The following is a 23,318-nucleotide window of genomic DNA, read 5'->3' as shown; positions in this document are numbered from 1 at the left end:
CCAAGAGAAACAAATTCCTTATGGATAATGCCTTTGATGTCGAAAAAAACAATCTTCATGGACTTCACGTTGCTGCGAACTTGGCGTGCTTTTTTTGGCCGCGGTAAACTTGGCGACTTCCACTGTGACGACTGCTGCTTAGTTCAGGGTCATACCCGTATACCCATGTCTCATCACCGGTTATGATGTTGGAAATGAAGTTAGAGTCATCTCTTGCTGAATTTTTCAATTCTTTGAAAGAAAGATGCAAACCTTACAGGCAAGTTAAAGAAATTTAAAAATGATATGTCAAATGTGTATAACAAGTTTAATAAAATAATATTATAAATTAAAGTTGAATTTAGTACATGAAGAATTTAACCAGATTTAAGTATTTTAATACTTAAGAGGAAATAAGTTTAAATTATGATTATGATAATGCCTACTGTCACTATTTGATAGTAACAAATACAATTTGACTGAATAATTTGTAGATATTTTCAAAATTAAGATTTTGGATTGGATTTTAAAATATTTATATGATCAAGCAAACATAAGAATCAATCTTTCTTTCTTTTTCCTGTTTAGCCTCCGGTAACTACCGTTTAGATAATACTTCAGAGGATGAATGAGGATGATATGTATGAGTGTGAATGAAGTGTAGTCTTGTACATTCTCAGTTCGACCATACCTGAGATGTGTGGTTAATTGAAACCCAACCACCAAAGAACACCGGCATCCACGATCTAGTATTCAAGTCCGTGTAAAAATAGCTGGCTTTACTAGGACTTGAACGCTGGAACTCTCGACTTCCAAATCAGCTGATTTGGGAAGACGCGTTCACCACTAGACCAACCCGGTGGGTGAGAATCAATCTAAAACTACGCTTCTTGGCACTATGAATTTCATATAATTAGTTTCAAATTTCTGACAACATAACACAATTAGATTCCACTGAAATTCTAATAAAAAAATTAATAAAACTTATGAAGCTTTAAGACTTCATGAATTTAATGTTGTGAAGACATTAATTAAAATGATCTACTTTTTAAAGAATTTTAAAACTACATAATATTCAGTGTACCTTTTCTGCAAATTCACAAATTTGAGTAATTTTTTTTTAATAATATTTAAACAATAACAACTTAAAATAACTAACACAAGCAAGTGAATAGTGTTAAGAAAATACTTTTTATAAATATTATTTTTATAGACTTAATATTATTTACAGTAATCTATCATTTTGTGAATTAAACCCTACAGTTCTTGATAACAGCAAAATACAACTTTACCTATCTTTATATTACTGCTACTAATTCAATATAAGTTATTTAACTGTAATTCTGTCTTTCGAATTACAAGGTTGAAGAGAACATTATTTACTATATTTCGGCATAATTGTAGTTAAATTATTTTTTTTACATTATATCACAATTAAGAAAAAATAAGGGTTTTTTTTAATTTTAATAAGATTTTATATTCATTCTTCCTTAATGAGAGTTCTAATGACAAATATTGAAATGTGTAGTCTATATTAAACATTCTACAGTTTAGACTTTCTGAAGAATGCATGAAGCATCTACAAATAGTTAAACACAAAAAATGTAATGTTTAAAAATGAATAGAGGACTTGTATTTATCCAGTACACTTCTCAATTAAGGGTTCAACTTTTAATTTAGCCACCAGGTAGAAATTGAGTATCCAGATAAGTCTGCAAGTAGAGTTGCTCTCATTAAACCACACTAATACTAAGGACTCCACAAAAAGATTGTAAGTATGGGTTCAGTGGGCATTTAACCAAAACGCATAGAACTTTATAATGGGAAAAGGCATGATCTGTTAATAGAGCAACTGCAAACAACACTACATCAGATAAACAGAAATCCCATCCAAAGGAGAAAAGCTTACTGATTGTTCAACTTCTCGTTACCACATAAATCCTGTTGTACAATAAGAACAACCCTCTCCAAGCAGGAATCATTTGCTCTAAACAGTGATCAATACTTAACCCATACACAAAATTGTAGTGCAAAATTGCCTGGAATTCAGTTTTTGATCATAACATCACTACTTCTTTTCAGTACCTCTCATCATTACCTCTTTTCACAACTAAAAAGCAAATGGCACTGAAAATTGACTAGAATAGCTACAATGCAGGTTGGGATTTGTTCTAAACACACACTAACTTGTAACCACCTGTGACGATCTATTCTGTTGTATTGAAAAACCTTCCTATTTGCCTTATATTGCCCATGATGGGAGCAGACCATTATTACAGACCGGCAATTTCCTATTGATCAGCTCAAATAATTGTTCTAACATATTACTCTTCCTCCTGACACTAAAAAGCCACCTGAGAACAACAGGTCACATTTTCTTAATAAAAATACTTGCTAGTGAAGGGTGTGGGATATATGAAAGTATCCAACAAAATATAAACCATTCACCCAGATCCCTACTCAGTGGTAAGTTTAATAATAACAAACTATAAAAACTTTTTCTTCATTCATTTTGAACTTAAGACATTTTAAAGATATTTCAGGAACTTGCAGCAGTACAGTTCAAGTAACCATTAAAATGGCAAAAACTTGCAAATCATTATCAGAATAATTGATGAAAGCAGTAAAAAGAAAGAAAAAATAATAATTTCATACAACAAAGTTAAATCATCAATTACGAAGTGATACTTTTTGGCAGACTGCCATAAATATGTTATTTTGTAAAATTTCATTTCAAATGATGAATGTAGAACGTCCTTGCATTAGTTATGATGTAAATCAGACAATACCATATAAAAGGTCAAAACTCTAGAGATCTTTTCTATTTATAATATTAATACTGATGCTAATAATAACAGCACAAGATTTTTAAAAAAATACAAATTTTAATTAAACTAATTTTAATAAAAAAATGAAGGACAGATAATTAATGGAAAAATATTATGACTGAATTCTACTGATTATGTTTGACGTATACAATTCACTTCAGAAAAATATACTTCTTATTTTTAAATTTCTTTATAATTTCAGACACCATTTTAACTTTAAAAAAAAAATAATAATTATTATCTATCAGTAACACTAATTTGTTTGTTTATCTTGATGGTATTATATACTATATTGTGAAGGGAAGATATTTCAGTATGGTTATTTCTAAAGAATTTAATTCAGATTTTTACATTATGATGCTTTTGATCCAAAGTTTTTATTTTGTTACTGATAACATGAAAACTGTGAGAAATACAATCCTGAACCTGTTTTATTTAATTTTTGAGGTCAAAAAACAAAAGAAACCAAGTTTACCCTTTATATAATGCCTTAAAAATTTTAGTATGACCTCATTTCACCATGAGCCTGGATTTCATGAGAACCATGAAATCCAGGCAAAATTTTTCATTTGCCATAACTCAATAACAAAGCGCTTTCAGATACACTTGTATGAACTTTTCCCCTTATTATAAGCTCTATAATCAATTCCCAAATTTTTTCCCTTTCATCCTGAATCACCCAGTATGTTGGAATTAAAATTGTTTCTGATTTATACAAATGACATTTACTATCTAAATAATCTCTGGAAGTATAGTCTGCGTACTCTGATTCCAATCTACGGATTGCATAAAAACTAATCGTTGAGGTGCTTATTGAGTAAAACCACGATTCTAGTCAACCTAAAATCTAATAATCTATAATACTGCTCTCCTAAAAAAAGTAGAAAATGTGTCTGAAGAAAGTTTACTTTTTGAGTACATACTAATAGTTTTATACAGCAATACTATGTTATGGAACAACATCCATCTCACACTGAACAAGTTATATTGAATCTCCAAAGCATTAATACTGTACAGATCAGTTTAAAGAATACCTGCTAACGAAGTAGCAAATACATTACCATTAGAACATGATATACTACTGTACAGACTTTTTCATTGACTGTTCTGGCTTTCTTTTTTGTTGATTGTTGATATATTAATTTTCCAATATGCTAATAATATGGAGTCACCCAACCGAATGGAAAATACATTTATTTTTGTTTAACCTCAGTGATCTATGGGAATTAGTTTATCAGGCGAGGTTAGGTTGTTGGCATTTATCCTTATTTCATATCCTTCTATTATCTAAGCATCTTGAATAATAATGCTTGGATAATAAAAGCATCAGGTTTTAAGGGATACAATTTACTTTCTGGCCCAGGACCCAAACAGATATAAGATTCACCTGCATCAATCTCTGGGCAATTTCAGATGAATCTAAACTCTAAAAATATATTTTATATTTTTTGTAATATTTTTATTACAGGGGATTAGGATACCTGACTTTATCTCCTACATACTTCAGCCATCAAAGTTGTCCAGTTGATGAACAAGAATAGAATTCTTGATTCGATTCATAGGCAGTCCACCACCAGGTACCAAGGGAGTTCTGGGTCGTCAGAATATGATATCCTCAGTACAAAGAAACTAATAGGGGCAGACCTGGACCAACACAACTGATAATGGGGAAGAAAGGATGATCAAGGACAAAGAAAAGAGTGGCTGAAGAAAAATGTCAATCTGTTCAACAGGGTAAACTGGAGTAATTTACCTTCTTGTCCAATATCAATAGTAATACAGAAATGCAATGAATGTCTGTACAATAAGCCATTTTTCAAGATTTTGGGTTTTATGGTTTTGCTTTTTATATAACTATTCATAGCATTGTAACACTATTAAAATTGGTAAAATGAATGTTAATTGGAATTTAGAAATGAGATGAAGATTACCCTAAAATTTAACAATAACACTAGTTAAGTCAATAAACCTTAATATATGACAGTGGAGTAACAATTATAAAAATTATTCCAAACAACATAAATAAAATTTATGCAATAATACTTACCTGAGATACACTCCTTAGAATGCATGCACAAATTACATATGATTAATAAATATTCATTTGATTATCAGTAAAAAAAATTGAATCAACTTATTTCATCATAAACAAGGATCATACACTTTTTGTAAAGACTATATAAAACGCAGTGTTTTTTTATAAAACACTATGTATAAATACCGACTATTAAGAAGATAAAAATCGAAGTTACATAGAAATACATTTTCTCCAGTTATGAATGTATCTAACAGGAAGAATTGGCCATTATTTGATAACTTGTGCCTTAGTGCAACTCTTTATAGCTATCTAGGTTTAATATACCAGTCAATGGCAGTACTACAGAGGTCAAACCTGTCTTCTAATTGAAAATTACACACAGATACATAAAGCTACATAAAAGATAATTTAAAAAAAATTTATTGGCAAGCAAATATCACTTTGCTGGTGAGATGTGGAAATAAACAATATGAAAGCATACATTAAGAAAGAGGCAAAAATGGTGAATATTTTGTACAAGGAGACTCATGTTCACTTGTTTAATGTTTCTTAAATAGTCTTGTGATGTTATTTGCATTTGAAATCTGACAGTTTTTTGTGGAAAACCAAAATACAATAGTTACTTTAACCCATTTATTTACTTTTATAATTGTGGTTTGCTATGAATTTATACGGACCTTTATTTGATGAGTCTTGTTGGCCGCTAGAAGCATGCATCTGCTTGGTTGAATTCACCTTGCAATGCAGTTTAAAACTGTTATTTATTAATTCATTTTCACTGGATTTAAGATAGTTCCTGATACATCATGACAAATAAAAGATGCAGTAAGGAATTCTTTGTGGTGTATAACACAAAGAATTCCTGATGTAATGAAGCATAAATTATGATACTTACTAAATCCATTAAACATTATTCTACTTTATCCAACTTAACTGATTTAAATTAAAAATATTCTTTATAAAATAATTTGGGTAATCTGTTTCTTTACAGCACATAGTGGCATACTTCACACATTTCATTGTCTCTTCATCAGTATGCTTTGTATACATTTGTATTTTATTGTTTATTTAAAAAAAATTATCTTTCAAACTGTACATTACTTCAAAAAGTTTATTAAAGCTATTTATTAGACAGCGAAAATTATTTTTTCAATTCAGAATTAAGCAGTGTAAGAACTGAAACATGTAATAAAATTAAAATTATCTTTTTCTATCTCATCCACATTATTCCAGTTGTGAAAAGTTTACTGTACTTCTAATTTTTATTTAGTTACGCTATCTAACTTTTATTCTACATTTTTTTAAATAATAAATTATAATACAAAATATATACAGATGTGCATTTAAAATGTGCAAACATAAACTGCTAATATTGCCTGAAAACTTTATTCATATTAAAAGAACTAATATGATTTAATTTATAAAAATAATTGTAAACACCATTAATTTGAATAGGAAGAAATATCAACAATTTACACAAAAAAATTAACCTGTCATGTTACTTTTAAAATATGTACTATATAAAAATAAATGATCAACTATTTTAATGATTGATCATATTATTCATTGTTCAAAGCATACAGAAAAATTAATACAAGTAATAAATAAGAACTGTGAATTGTTGCAAAAGGTTATATTACTTCACAAAGCAGTTCATTCTTATCCATACAATCAAAATACAAAGATAAATGTTGTAAAAAATCAATTTAAGTACAGAAAGTAACAAGTACAACACTAAAATTTAACCCATATACCTGGTGCAAAATACATAAGATATTTTATTTAATATGAAATTTATTAATTTTATTATAAAAAAAGTTTAAGATTTTTATAAACAATATACATGTATTTCTATAATTCTAGTAGGAAAACTGTGATGAATAAATACATTTTTATTCTGATCAATACATTAAAATACATAATATTAATATATCACAACAAAATCCCATTATGAATTTTCAGTAACAGACATAACTGACATGAAAATCAAGTACTTTAACTATCTGGGAAGAAAACCACCTGAAAAAAGACAATTAAGCCTTTGTTAGATATTGTTTTACGATCTCTGAATGATTGTTCTCCTGTCTTGACGCCCATCTTTGATCTGTAAGTTATCTTATATGACAATTACCAAAAAAAAATCTATCGTCATTCAGAACCCTATCCTAGTTAAAAATAACCTTGGCTCATTTCTAACAAAGAAAGATAATAATGACAATCATTATCTTTATTAAGAGAATGATCTCATTATAACTAGAATTAAAAGATTCATATTTCTATTATAATTTGCAACTGATGTGTTAGGAAAATAAAATGTTATACTTATTAGTTTTTTTAAATTACACCTAACTAAAAGAAACTATTTAAATATCACAATTTGAATTTTATTACAGTTAATTGGAAAAGAAAAAACAGCAAAATAGACAGTTTGCAATCCAACATAGATGTACTGTTTTTTGTTGTTTTTTTTTTTTACATATTTTACAACCATATTAATTATAGTTCATCCACTGTTTTGCTTTATGGTAATTTGAATCATTATTAAATCTTTCTTTTATGATGCAAAAAATGTCAATCTTTTTTCGCTACCAATTTGTTATATTAAAATATATCATTTTGAAAAATAAAACTTTAATTACATGTAGCTTTTAACAGTTTAACGTTTATAATTACACTGCTAATAGCTAATTATCATAGCCTATGATATTTAATTACTATTTGGTGATACATTGTTTAATAATGATTTTTCATTGTCAGCCTTTTCAAACATAAAAAAAAGAAATAATCCAAATGTAAATATCTAATTGCAGAACAAAACAAACTTAAAACAGTATGTATGCTGTATTACGTTCCCTAGTCATTTTTATTATTTAAAAAATAAGATAAAGTAAGTTTTGATAAAATGTTAGAATCAAATAAATTAATTTAGTGAACCAATATAATTACACACAATAATGATAACAAAAGACACTTATCTATCAGTAGTCTAATTAATTAACAAAAAGATATTTCAATAAAAATTGGTTTACAATAATATAGATAAAAGCAACCTTGGATGGGTTATGTGTTCAACTATAAGTACATATCTACAAATACATAGCCAAAAAAGTTGAAGTTAATTATTTGAATTATAGAACTTTATTTACTAGTCAGTTGCTTCTGCTACTTTTGTTTAACTTTCACATGGATGACATAATCAAAAGAATATTAAAAATTGAATACAACGCTAAAAGTGAATCAAACAGTCACAATATTTACAACATATTCATATGTAGTTAAGAAAACTAGTAGTTTTTTTAACTATTTTGAGAAAGGAGGGCATTTTTATAATTTTTAATTAACTTTTATTAATATTATTTAAATCAAGAAACTCTAGTTATCCAAACTTTGGTCAACCAAATATCTAAAAAAAAAAACTGTTAAAAGTTTAAATTTATGACTTCACAAAACAAATTCTACCTGACTATCTTTTCCAATTTGTGTTTGTAAAGAATGCAGATGATGCTATTTCATGAAGTATTACAGATACAGAGTTCAAAAGTTGAATGCTTGCGGGCTGAAGTTATCAGCAGATAAAAATGCAGAAAAACTTTTAAGGATTTAGTAAAAGACTAGATGAAAACCAACTTTTAATTTGAATGAAACAAAAGAAAATTTTAAAATACTTCTAAAATAAAGTGAACAGAATAGTTAGTTGGCTTTTACTGATCAGATTATATACTCACAACAAAAATTTGTAAACATTTGAAAAATCAATGAAACATTTGTTTGATGGAATACCAATGATTCTATTATTTTATTGAGGTAATGAGATAAATTTCTTGGTGTGAAAACAGTGAAAAAAAAATGGAGAGGTACTTTTACACATTGAATAGCAGGATCTCACTCATTAATAAGTAGTGGCTACAATGTTAGAAGCAGAAATCAGTGAATCAGGTGTAGAGTAGACAAAACAGTTCCAGATATGAATCAGGTGACAAATTAACAATCAATCAATGTTTTAGAAGCAAGTTAGAAGTCTCTGTTTTCATGGTCCTACTAAAAAATTCACACATGAAATATTATTTCTGTTAATTATATTATAATTTCTGTTCAGTAAAACATAATTTAAAGTTAAAGTTTAGTTGACAGGATATGTCCTGCTTAAATACCAACAGAGGTAGGTGCTTTGCATATAATCAAATGAGCTGTTTTATTGCACTTATGGGATCAAAGTGGAAAATAGACTCATAAGGATATGAGAGTGCTACTCTCACTGTTGATAAGACAAAATTACAATATAATATCTTTAGTAATGGTATTTGATGTGACAAATTTCACAGTTATAAAAAAATATGCACTTGCAACAAAAATATTAAGATTAATTATAAACTATTTATAGAAAACAATATACCTATACCTTTATTGGCAACCTCCCATGCTATTTCAAAAGTCCATCTATTTTGACTAGCAGCTCGCTGCCCTTTATCCATAAATGTGGTAAAATCATGGGCACTATCAACACGGTAAAACCGTTTATTTGCTCGTTCTCGTGACATCTGGAATACTGCAACACTTTCTAACTCACTTCACACCTAAAACAAAATATAATTACACAGAAATAACAGAAAAAATATATAAAAAATATAGAGTTTAATTTAGAGTTTAGTTATTTAGTTTTATAGAGTTTAATTTGTAGTATAGCAGTAGCAAATTTCCACCAAGCATCAGTAAAACTATCAGTTCTTGATTATTTTTAATTAAATTAAAAAGACCATGATGATACATTTCATTACTACATTATACATTGCTTAAAATGTGAACTTTGAAAATTTAAGCAGTAGTATACTATTTAAACATCAGTATGACAAATCCAATGAATAAAGTTTATGAACATATTTTTTTAAAGGAATAGCACATGATTAATTGTAGCCATTATAATACACATAAATCAAAAATAAAATCTGTTATGAGTAGAAATAATAGTAAAACTATTACAGAGAAGTAAAAGTATTAATAATCTTCCCACACTCCATATCCTAAAAACTATTATAGAGTAGAAACCTTTACATTATTTCTTCTTCAATAAAAATTTTAATTTTTTAAAGTTTATTAAACAATAACAATTGGTTCTAGCCAAAGGTAAAAAGTTTTAAACAATCAAAGAGATAGCCACAATTATTAATTGGGCATAAATCAGCTTTTTTCCTGAATTGTAGGTATCCATGTTGTTATGTAGTTATGCAATGACTGATTTTATTTATATACTACTAACCAGGATGATACTACGAGATCAGTATGATAAAATAAATTTAAACTTTTATTAAAAATATTAAGTTATTTAAAAATAAGTTTATAAGAAGCTGGAAAAATATTTACAAAAGATCTTTGCAAAACTATAATTCAGTTTTTTCCTCAGGATGATGCACCACTCAAGAATAATGGTGTCGAACTTAAACACCATTAGTTTAATATGTTATGTCTTCGTTGTTTATTAATTTTTTTTTTTATAAAATTTTGTTATTTGGTCAAATTTAGTTTTTGTAAATCTCATATTGTTTATCTAAGCAAGATCTTCATTTTTTTTATCTAGGTGTATAATTTGCATGTGTTTGTTTTACATGAGTATCCTGGTTTCAAATGATTTAGTAGCACCTGTTATCTTTGAATCTGTAGGTGAGTATGTACCCAGTTTGTTCAAACTAATATTTATTCAGTAACTGCAGCTTAAAGAAAGTAGTTCTAGATTACTGTGTTTATTATGATTGACCCATATATGTTGTACAGCTTAAATAATGTGTTTAAACTGTTATTAGTTAACTGCCTTTTTTTAAAGGAAAAGGGAAGGAATTCACTTGTTTTTTATGTAGGTTTTTGTCTCTTTTATATAAGGTGGGCTATATGAATTCTATTACACATAAGGTCACATACTTCACAACCTCTTGTTTTCTATTGTTTATTTTGACAAGTTATCATTAAATTAGGTGTCTAAACAATAAGTAAACATTTGATGTTTAACTTAAGAGACAACTGTTTAATTACTGAGTTAACTTTTCTTAAATTTCCTGCTGCTAAAATACTTAAAAATCAGGTACGGTATTTTACTACTACCATTATTATCAAACATTTATAATGTTTTCATATGTTTTTACAAAAAAAAAAAAAAATTATTAATATAATAATAATTTACTTTTTTATATAATAAATGTTAGTTATTTAAAATGTTGATTCATATACTTTTATTGATCTCAGTTTTTAATTGTGCATCAATTTTAGACTTGACACGAAAACTCTAAAAGTTCATTTTTTAACATAACATTTACAAACGCTTAACCTTGAAACAGTTAATCTCTAAGTTACAGGAAAATAGTTTGTCTCAGAACTTGAAAAAGAAGCATGCTCCAGATATGGCCTCACACAAAGAATACCTTTGTACAGATAAAAATAATGTAGACTCTAGTAATTTACTCACTTGAAAAGCTCTAGTATTTACTCTAGTAATAGCTTTGGTGAAAATAGTAATATGGCTGAGGTGAAGATGATCAAAATGTATCAACAATTGCCAAAAAAAAGAAAAAAACTATACAGTGCAAATTAACTGGGATAATCTATTTTTTTTCTCTAAATTGTTATGTCTGAAACTACCTTAAACCGGTTTTATCTGCCTTGAAGTGGTGTGACTGTTTGTCCTTGATAATAAGTTAGGAGTTTGACTGATTTTAAAGTGTAAGTTACCTTAGCTTCAGTTGTGAGTCTTTGAGTGTGGCAGGTGGATGTTAGTTTTTGCGCTGTGTGTAACATGTGTTACTTTTGTGTGTTTAAAAATGGATATTATTCCAAGGAAGTGTACAAAAATTATTGCTCTTAAAGATCACACTTCTACGACAGTGAGAGATATCATTTCTGCAGGTGGTGTAGGCAGATCAAGAATTCTCACAACATTCAAATTGTGGGTCAAATGAAAACTATTCCAAGATCTGATAAAATTCTAATAAGAAATAGTAAAATAAATCCAAGGAAAACAAGCTCGGGCCTTAAAAGAGATTTACTGGCAACTGGTTTTGATGTTAGTAGTTCAACTGTATGCTGTAGACTTCTGGAAACTGACCTGAATGCAAGAACAAAAAAACAAATTTTAACTCCTAAAATGAAGAAAAGACGTTCAGCATGGGCCTAAATTATGGACTACTATAAATTATGGACTACTGATGACTGGAAGAAGGTAATTTTTAGTGATGAAACTCATTCATTTGTGCAAGGTTACAAAGCAAATGTTGTGAGACGAGGTGAGAGTGAATCTTTGAGACCTAAGCATGTCCAGCAAACTGTAAGACACCCTCTGAAACAAATGTTTTGGGTTTTTTCACAATAAATGCCATTGGAAGCTTAGTTCCTGTTCAAGGTATGATGAATTCAACCAAGTACAGAGAAATATTACGATGTAGGATTGTTCCATTCATGCAAACCTTTGACGGGACACTTCAGGATGACTTGGCCGCTTGTCATAATTTAAAATTGGTCATGACTTTCAAACTGGAAAATCAAATTAATGTGCTTGATTGGTCTGGAAATTCACCTGACTGAAATCCCATTGAGAACTTGTGGAATAGCTTGAAGAGATGTTTAGGTAAAATAGACTGTATGACAAAAGAACACATGAAAACTAATGTTGTAAAAGTGTGGTTTCATGATGACAATGTCAAGAATATGTGCACTAATCTAGTGGAGTCAGCACCAAAACATCTTCAAGAGGTCATTTCTGCTAAAGGAGGGTACATATTAACAAATATGTAGATTCATGTGAAGTCTGCTACTTCAGATTAATACATGTATTTGTCAGTGTATATGAAGGGACAGAATGAATAAAAGCATAGTTTTTTGATAAAGCTTTTTTTTTACCTTGTCCCAATTAATTTTCACAGTACAGTGAATCTTACAAATTAAGTAATTTATTTTCTTAGTGGTCGGGAATATTCCATTTTAATTAAAAATTTTCAAACATTTTATTGCACCACTATTTTTGATTTTGATGATATTTGGTATATGATAACTAACCATCTTGTAGTGGCCAAAAAATATTTTTTTATATTTTTAAAAAACTTTTTCTTGAGTAATAGAGTATTTTCTAACTCGTCAACAGGTAAAAAGAGTCACTTTTCCTATGAACTGTAGCATTCTTATTTTACATCATACAGAGTCAAAAAGGGCTTTTTGAAAGAGTAAAGATGGAACTCCATGTTAGTGTACTCAAAATTCATTTTGTTAAATAACCAAATCTTGTAATGTTTACTGAAATTATGTTTACAAATTGTATTTTTTTTTTTCAAATTTTGGGCCCAAAATAAATAATGAAGGGCTTAAGGTAACAAGCCTGTTTTTTACCTTTTAACTCTTAGGTGCTAGTAGTAATTTAAAAAAAAAAAACTGGATTGTTACCAAGCGTCCTTCGTTAAAAAAAATGGCCGCCAAATCGTACGATTTTGAAAATGTCTTATTTTTGGGGCCCAAAAACCACGTGTGGAAAAACTCTGAAATGTTTACAGCAGCAAGTACTTTATATGTAATTTAAAATCATATAAAATTTGTTTATTTTGTTACTCAAAGGGGTCGACGAGTAATGAAGCCATCAAAACCGCTAAAAACACTTCCTTCTAACCGTGAACAATGTATCCAAAAAATTCACAGCTAGTATTTTTTCAGATAATAATGTAGGCCTACTATATAAAACATTCTTATATGTCTATAATGAGATAGCTTATATTCTAGATATTTTGTTACTTAAAGTATGATTCATACATATAAACTCATGTTTAAACATGAAAGTGAATAGACATGCATGGATATGAATGTTTGCATAATCCTTTATGTAGACATTGTAGAAGGCTCAGTTACTGTTTTGATTTCAATGTGATATGTTGTTGCTAGTGTTAATAAAGTAATGTTGTTGCTAGTGGTTTATAAAGTAATGTTATTAGCAATGAACTTCTTTTTTATGCGATATCTTTTATTTTTAATTTTATTAATTAGAAAAATTTTTATTTTAGCTGTAGAGAAACTGGGATAAGACAAAGTGAAATGCAATTGGTAGTTTAATAATTTATACTAACTGCACTGTTACTGTAAGAACCCTTGCATTTTATAAAAATGGATTACGGATGTTCAGTTGGCATTCACATTGAAACAGTATGTCACAAATTGACTTACAATAGATCTTCAGTATTGCATGATATTTTAGAGTTTACTGAACAGCACACAACATTGATATCTCTAAGAAGTGAATGTACTGAAACAAAAAATATCTGTACTTTTCATAAAACTAACTATTTAAATAAATATTTTCATATTAATGGGAAAAGTTGCTCATTTAGCTGTCACACTAAACTGGTTAAGAAATCTCTTTGACACTTTCAACAAGTAATCCAAATTTAAAATTAATTCCAGGCACAGCACTGTGTACAAAATGCTTAAACAAAATACAAAAACCACAAGATGATACAGAAAGTGAACCGGAATGTCAAGATATATTTGAGCTTCAATGTGTTATAGTCAAGTCTGTGAATAAAGCTTCTTCATTACTTGACATTTCCCCCGTTTAGGTTCAAAAATTATCGAGCAGCACAAAGGAACCAATTTTAAAAATAAAATCACAAAAATAGCTGAGTCAGTTACCAGTAAATTAAACGATTCCTTTGATTTAAATATTTCTACAGAAGAAACCAGTTTAGTATCACAAAATTATGCTGATTTAGGTAGGGAATACGAAGAAATTAATCATTAAAATAAAGGATAAAATGAAAACAGTTACAGCAACTCAAGAAAAAATAAACAGCTGGAGCATTCAAAAAGAGTTTAGCGTTAGTCAGTATTTAGCCCGTCAATCCAAACAATTAGTTAAAACAAGTGGAATTTTTCCACAAATAGGCATAAAGAAACAGTCACATAATTGATGAAAATGTTATTAAATGTGTCCAAGATTTTTATCAGAATGATGAGTACAGCCAGACAAGAAGGATTGTGTCTCTGTAAGTCAAGCTGACAGGAAGAAAATTAAAATAAGGCTTTTCTTACATAACTTAAAAGAATTGTATAGTCTTCAAAGAAAAACATAATTTAAAAATTGGTTTTTCAAAATTTGTTGATTTAAGACCTAAATTTTGTGTTCTGGCTGGTGGATTAGGTACTCACTCTGTGTGTGTGTGTGTGTCACCCACCAAAATGTAAAACTCATGTTACCTGATCTAAAAATGAAATTTGATTATAAACTCCTCCTTTCAACCATGGTATATGATATAGAAAATGAAATGTGCATGCTGTCAGAGTGTGAAAAATTTCCACACTAACGAAGCGTTCAATTACTGCAAGAGAGCTGGGATGATTTTGATTCTGAAATTATTTTCAAACGGTGGGTTTCTGTTGACCGTTGTGAACTAACTACTCAAATTCTTCCATTTCAAGAGAACTTAGATAAACTTACTGAAAATTTAAATAATCTAAAAATGCATCATATCACTTTGTTGTAAAGAAACAAGCTAATTTCCTCAAGATTAAAAAGGAAAACTTGATGGAGGGTGAATGTATTGTAATGGGAGACGTCTCTCAAAATTTTCCTTTTGTGATACAGGATGAAGTCCAGTCATATCACTGATCAAAAACTTACGTCAAAGTACATCCATTTCTCATATATTTTAAATAAGATTAAAAATTACAAAGCCAAAGCTACTGTGTGATTAGTGAGTACTTGAAGCACAATACTACATCCTTCTTCTGTTTCCAAAAGCATGGTATAAATAAAGTAAAAACATTGTTACTACAAGTTAAACAATTTTTTTATTTTTCTGATGGCTCTTCAGCCCAATATAAAAACAAAAAAATTCATAAATTTGTGCTACCATCAAGAAGATTTTGAAAGTGCAGCTGAATGGCATCTTTTTTGCCTCATACCATGGAAAGGACCATGTGATGGTATTGGTAGAACTGTAAGAAGGACTGTAACTAGTCAACAATCAAATTGTTACACCTTCTGAAATGTACAGTTATTACAAAGACAATATTAAAAATATAGCATTTATTTTCTGCTCTAATAAAGATGTTTAAGAAACTGAAGGATACCTCAGTTTTCGTTATCAGGTGATCAAAACAGTCCCAGAAACAAGAATCTTTCAGAGTTATGTTCCAACAAAAGCCAGAAATGTATTCTGAAAGTCCAGGCAACCTCTGAATCAGACAAATTTATGTTAGTATTGGTACACAAGGACAGTAGTGTTTCTGATTGCTTTATAGGTTTACCAAAACCAAAATGTAAAACTTATGTCTGCTGTATATACAATGGCAAGTGGTGATTAGGTGAAGTCATTGAAGTTAAAATACATAGGAAGAGGTATATTATTTACACTATTTTCACCTGCAGGGTACTTCATTCAAGAAATCAGACGGGAATAATCAAAGATGGGTTCAACTGGAAAATATTTTAGATTCTCACGCCTTCAGAGCTTTTGCTATCAACTACTGGAAGAGGACATAACGTTACACCAAAGATGAATGAGGACTTATCAGTTCTACTCAATAAAGAAATGGCAGGACCACTAAGTTATGTTAGTTAAGTTTTCATCACTCTCAATCTTTTACAATTTATTAAGTTTCAAAGTCATTGCAAAGGCTTACTGTGACTGCTATAGTGCTTTGCGTTTAATAAAAATTAAAAAAAAGTCATATTAAAGGATAATTTAAAAAGTATAATAATGATAATAAATAAATGATAAACAATTATTAAAAACCACATGGTGTAGTAAAAGAGATATGTCAGAACAACGAAAGTCCTTTTAAAAGGAAAAAAATCTAGTGATAATAAAGAATACTTATTATTGGATAAAACCAGTAGGAATCTGTACAAAAAATAATCTGGCATATATGGAATATCTAAAAATCCCGTTCTTTTAAAAAGACAGATGGCTAATCTGAGCTAAGTTAGATCAAACCTATTCACCTATATACTAAAATAATGTCCTAACCACTTTAAATTATTAACAACAGTGCTAACAGATAATAAACTGAAGAAAGTGCTGCTAATTAGCACAGAAAGATCCTACAGAACAATTTTCATGTAATATTAGATATATATATTTTTTTAAATTAAAAAAATTCCACCTTTTCTGGTTATATAAAGAATTTCAAACGAGGGAATTATAAAGAAGTTATTAACACTAAACAGGCAAATTTATTAACACTATTTTACCAAACAAATGATGTATGAACATTTTAAAAATATATATATAAAATCTATTAATAAACACTAGGTACTGGAATACTGCAGCACTGAAGTAAAACCAAACTAAAAGTTATTAATCAAAACCAAGAAAATAACAGCTAAGGCATTATATTTAAAGAGCTTTATTAAAAGATAACACTTCTTTCTTCAGTATCACAAATATCATCAATTACGTTAAATCCCACAATATATTTAAATTTCAAGTTAAGAAATAAACCGTTATTAATAAAATATTATAATAATTTATATATATATAAAACTTAAAACTACGACAAAAGTTACACTGATCATAAAACCGTAACGAAAAAATATAATACCTACACAACAGATCGGTCAACGCTTTGAATGGCACACGAATCCAACTGATATTTAAATTTCACTCCCTCACGACAAATGCATTTGACAAGCCAAGGTCATGAACAAAACCCCAATTACAGTACTACGGATTAGAAATAGTAATACACGTACTTTCAACACATTCAATGGACTTAAAAATAGCAGGTACGCCAACACACTAGCTGCAAATGTCGTACTCGATTCATGAAGATAGAAGAAAAACAGTGAGTGTAATTTTCTGAATTAAATGGAGACTGAAACAAAACGAGTTATTTCATTTTAGCTGGTTAGTATCATTTAAACATACTATAATCAGTTAACAGCTCAATCGAATCGGAGAATTTCCCAGCCTGTTGAAATTTTGACGAAGTTCATGAAAGAACCCTTCACTTGCACAATTTTGTAGGTTATACCAGACAAAGAGTTTTACACTTAGGTTTCAAATCAGTAGAAAAAAAGAAGTAACAGAAGTACAGCAGTTAGTATAAGAAAACACAAACCTCTTAATTCTTGTCCCGAAAAGAGAAAATATTTAAAAATAAAATACAATAATTTTACGTTCAAATTAAAAAAGGAATAAAGTTTAAGCAACAAAAATTTTACTACTGTAGGATTAATACAACTCAATTGAAATAATTTATGAGCGATTCAGTTATAACGTTCAGTAATAATATTTATGTTTTTATACAAAATTTACTCTGTTAAAAACATAAATAACGTGTCTATTTTATTACAGACACTTCAAAACAAACAACGGTAGGGTAGTTTATTAGAATTCTTCAATATGTAAACTGATGGTCGAATAATTAAAACAAATTATCAGAACATTTTGTCCGTACGAAATGTCCATTATCAAATACAATAGATCTTCAAAATAAGTCAAATATGCAGAAAATACTTTCAGAATTTACTTGTATGTCACTAGATCAATCCTTTTACGATTATTATGTTTTTAAGAGAACGTAACAACCGGTCATTCATCCCTTAATCATGAACTTCTGTTTTAACGTCGGTAGGTATATATATCAGAATGGATGTTGAAATTTAAAAATAAACCTATAAATGTTTTTTTTTGTGCGGAAAATATTGAAATTCAGAAGAGAATGGTGAAATTACGGGAAAATTCTATTCCGTGTTTAAAAATGCATCGCATCAGAGAAATTACATATCGTTCAGATTATACTAATCGTACATGGAGAACTAACTAATACTAATATATTTTAACGAAATCAGTGAGTGACTTAATATTAATTTGTGAACCCTTGAGGGACTATCAACTGTAATAAAAATTTAAATAGAGTTTTGTATTTGTCACTAAACTAGGATTATCAGTGTTTGATCCAGTCATTTACGTTTTTCACAAGAAATATATTTTTAAGTTAAGTGTTAAAAATTCACAGTAGTCAACATCCATAGCTCATTACCGGCAACCAGTTCGTTGACTCCCGCCGCTAGATGGCTCTTTAAGTTTTTCATGCACAATGTTTTGTATAATATGGTTACGCGTTATGTTTCGAGTATTGTTTAGAAATGGAATGTCCGTCGTTATGGTCTTGGTGAAATGAACTACTAATTTTAATATCTTATAAGCTTTTATCTGATTATTTCTTTTGCGTATGAATTAAAACTCATTGGATTAATGTTATTCGAAAACGTTGTCCTCGTTAGCAGTTTAATAAACTTGTACTGGTCATCATAGGCATGGGTTGCAATGAAAGATCAGGAGAGAACACCATTAAGAACTATACTTCTGAATTTTCTTAACCATATTGAAAATTTGGAAGCTCACAGATCTCCAGAAGATAGTTACGAAACAGAATTTCAAGTAAGATATTTTAAACTAAAATTCTTAACTTAAGGTTAACTGGCTTAAGGGATGGCAGCATACGCTTGGATTGAGGTTAGGTTTTTTAATTTTAATTAACGGATGGATTTTGCACTCTTTTTAAATCCGTTTTTGGGATTTGTATCTTATAAAATGGTGATCCATTTAGATTGTAAATATTTTTAATGCTTGAGAATTTATTGTTTACGTTCGGTTAAGATTCTTCGGAATTTGGAGGTTAATGGCAGTGTCTGTTGACACAGGCCCTGTTTGACGTTTGCCCTTTGCCCTTGTAAGTACATGTTTAGGTAAGATGTTGAGGGTGTAAATGTTATATAGGTTAATGGATATTGTATTTTTCTAAGAAAGAAGTTGCAGTTGAATTTTATTTTATTTTTGTAATTATACTTCTGTACTATGAATTTCTTCGGTCAAGTCAGTTAAAGAACATTTCCTTTACATCTGTTAGCTTTTTTAATATGATTGAAATAACATTTCTGCTGTTGTAAATATTGATACTAATCACCTAATTTTAATTTTCTATTTTCACTGCATTCAGGGTGTTTTATAATATGGTAATTTTGTGTTATAGTAAGCTAGTGGATAACGTAGTACAAGATATTGCAGTTGTGTTTTCTATTAATTATTTTATGTTAAGCTGAATTAGTGTGAAAAATAATATCCAGAATTATTATGTTATTGTATTGAATTCTTTTGAAGAGGGTATATTTTTAAGAAATTGTATTTCTTGTGTACTGTGGAAACATGAAAAGAAAAAATTTCCAAATAATTGGTGTAACTGAAAATTGTAATTATTTTCAGGAGTTAAAATTATTCAGTGAAACTTTAAAAACTTTGAAACAATACTCTTGCTCTGAAGGGGAAAAGGAAGTTAATAGAAAAAAGAATCGCTACAAAGACATTTTACCATGTGAGTATTTAGGAATAAGCATCAACTTTAAAATGTATAAGGTAAATATAATGAGGTGGTGCTGTGTGATTTTAAAATTTTTTTTCGCTTTTTGTATGTTAGTGGTTAGTTTCTTGATAAAAGGCCTGCATAATAATTCAATTTAATTCTAGTTGCTCTGCAACCTATTCTATTTTTGAACTGCCTTTCAAAACATAATTCAATTTACTAAAATATTTTAGATCACAGTTAACTATTAATTTCAGTGTAAATCGTGAAAATGGCTTCCTTTGGGTGAACGTTATCTGTTTCATGATGTACAGTCACTTTTTATATTGTTGTCTACTAAAGTTTAAAATTTCACTTTTAATGCTAGTCTTCTAATCATAAGGTGTATGATGATTATTCTGAAAAACTACAGTTCGTAAATGTTGCCTGAGAAAAAAATACTGGTTGAGTGATAGTCAAAAAATATTTGCAATAACTATTGTTTCATTAACAATATGACTTATAAAACCATGTTATTGAAACCAACATTCTTATCTTCTTTACTCTGACAGTGCATTAACTGATAAATTTTGTCATATATGTTTTTATAAAAACATAAAGAAAATGTGCCTGGCACAAGGAGATTACTGCCAAACACCTCAATTTTATGTAGATGATCATTGATAAAAAGTGAGGATTTTCACTGCCAATATTCATTTATCTAGACTATTCTCATAGCTATGTAGTATAAACAAAGCCTTTTTACTCAAATAAACATCTAACATTTCAGCTACACTTTTGTCAATATAAAATCAAAACCATTTCCTGTATTGTAAACATATATTTCATGGCCAGATTCTTTCAGTTCATGAACAGTACCAATGACCTTGCAATTTTAACTTTTTGTAGCCCTGAAAAGAATAGCTGTTGACAATCCAATTTTTAAAGATAACTTTCTAGGAGGTTTTCTATGTGAGTTAAATATTATTTCATGTCCTGGAGAACTTCCATAGTTAATGATGGTTAGGGTGGGTCCTGATTCTGTACACTCCTAGTTTCATAAAAGTTTTGTGTAAAATATATTTTTTTATTCCTTGGGTATTGCAGTCTTGGGAAATTTCAGCTAAAACCTGCTTGTTTCATATTTGAAAGATTTATATGCAAAACAAGTTTACGTCTAATAAAAACATTTATTACTGGAAATAACTGTTGAAAAAACACAAAGGAATGAGTACTGAAATGACACTGTTCAACTGCCAGTAGCTAATTTTTAGTAGTAGTAATATTTAATTCATTGTTGCCATCTGATTAATAGATGTGAACTTTACTTGTGCATAAGTTACCACACCCTCATTTTAAGGGTTGCATCATTTCTTAAAGACTCATTAATATCATTTAGTAAAAAATGTGTGTATTAATGAACATGGTTACAATATTTATAGATTTCTAAAAATCTGCAAGTATTTTTGAAAAAAATCAAGTAGTGATAATTTTTTTGTAAGTATTTCCATAACTTATTTTATAATGTTGATATTGCTCATTTTCTTTCATCATATAAAAAAAAATGAAATGTAGCTTATGACAAATTTTATTTGTTTTTTATAAATATTTTTATTTGAATGTGAAATTCAAAACTAGACAGCCATGTGGTTTTGAATTTTAATAAAATTTGTCTTTGTAAACAGTTTTATTTTTCTTGAAGTTGTTACAGTGACTGTTTAACAAGTTTTTTATGTTCATTTTATTAGATGAACGTGCATTAATATACACTTTTTTTAACACTTGAAAGTTCTACATCATAAATTTATTCTTAATATATTCATCTTTCTCCAATGTGGGTAATGTTTTCTTTAGAATATTGTGTGGACAAAACCATGAATGGCAGTATTAGGTATATCCAAAATATTTAGTATGTTACTAATAGTACCAATGAATATTTTTATTTAATTTAATGGAAACTAATATGTAATAATATTAAACTTTCTTAACAATTATTAGTTGCATCGTCACACTACTTTAATTTAACAAATTCTGAAATTATTCTACATGTTAGAAATACCTTTAATATTTATAAATAACTGAAAAAACTTATTTCACAAAAACTCAGCAGGCAAAATAAAGAAAAATCTTATATTATAATTTTATTAAAATGATTGATTAGGAAAAGTTGTAAATAATTATTGAAGTGAAAAATGGATATTATTTCATTTTGTCTATGAAGTGGAATAATATCCCAATATTTTTGTTAATTTTCTTTGTCTCAAAATCTTTTGTGTTTTTCCTTTTACTCCCTCCTCTGCTTTGTCCTTCCTGGAGCATCTCTAGGGTATTCTCATTTTTTCCTTTACCCAGGACCCACTGTAAAATCTTCCAAAATATTTAACCAGTTATTTTTTCAAGCAACCAAACCACTTTGCTTCTATTGGATGTAATCCACAATATTTTTCCATTAAACCACCTTGTATATTGTCATTCATAACTTTGCCCATCCTGGTTTTTCTTGTACTTCTGAGGACATCTATTTCTATAAAAACATTTTGATTGTATCCTATATTTGACATACCATGCTTGTTTCATTAAGCATTACATTTTGAGCTATAGTAAAGGATATTTTTTATCTCACTCTTCTTCTTATCTTCCAAATGGAATTAAGAATACAAAGAGATTATTCTGCTCTAAATTTTTAAGTTATTCGTCTTACAATCCCATCAGTACTATTCTCTTGCTTATATGTACTTCCAAATAATCTTCCTTATTTGAACGTGATTCCTTCCTTCATTGTAAATCATTTTATAGCTATACTAATATATGCAAGATCTGTTATTATGCTTTGTGCATAAGTCACTGCATATCCAACAGATAGGTTTTGATTTTTTTTCTCCCCGTTGAATCTTATTAGAAAAATTCTTTGATTTATTTTGTTTTTATTTTTATACGTTTTTTTTTTTTTTTTTTTAATGTTTATAATATTTAAATATAATCTTGCTGTATTTATTCTGGCATATATTTGTAATAGTTGATGTAACTTAAAGTGTGAACTGAAGTGTGTTATGTCAGATTCCTCTCTAATTCAACTTACTTCCTTTTATTACAAAAATAATTTTTTTTCTCGAGACCTAAGTTTTCCAACTTCTGCCTGTTGTTATTAGTCCTAGTTCATGTTTGAAATT

The 23,318-nt window shown here is 28.7% G+C and overlaps 2 protein-coding genes across 6 annotated transcripts in view; one reads left to right on the top strand and one right to left on the bottom strand.

The window, feature by feature from the left end:
* Positions 1–17,834, bottom strand: part of Glys (glycogen [starch] synthase) — a 61,183-nt gene extending 43,349 nt beyond the window's left edge. For 3 of the 5 annotated variants that reach the window (XM_075362817.1, XM_075362821.1, XM_075362822.1), the window contains exons 1-2: positions 17,411–17,551; positions 9,245–9,419 (exon numbers count right to left, since the gene is read on the bottom strand). In XM_075362817.1, coding sequence (XP_075218932.1) covers positions 9,245–9,383 — 139 coding nt within the window. In that variant the 5' untranslated portion in view covers positions 9,384–9,419; positions 17,411–17,551. The other 2 variants (XM_075362820.1, XM_075362819.1) reach the window with 2 other exon arrangements.
* A 1,095-nt stretch (positions 17,835–18,929) lies between these two features.
* LOC142323331 (uncharacterized) overlaps positions 18,930–23,318 on the top strand; it is a 44,823-nt gene continuing 40,434 nt past the window's right edge. The window contains exons 1-2 of the mRNA XM_075362816.1: positions 18,930–19,250; positions 20,073–20,181. Of these exons, the coding sequence (XP_075218931.1) occupies positions 19,137–19,250; positions 20,073–20,181 (223 nt within the window). The 5' untranslated portion in view covers positions 18,930–19,136. The remainder of the gene's footprint in view (positions 19,251–20,072; positions 20,182–23,318) is intronic.

Source organism: Lycorma delicatula, chromosome 4 (assembly GCF_047948215.1).
Source record: "Lycorma delicatula isolate Av1 chromosome 4, ASM4794821v1, whole genome shotgun sequence".
NCBI classification, from domain to species: domain Eukaryota; kingdom Metazoa; phylum Arthropoda; class Insecta; order Hemiptera; family Fulgoridae; genus Lycorma; species Lycorma delicatula.
Note: the sequence above shows the minus strand (reverse complement) of the source record. Positions and strands in the feature narration are given on the sequence as shown.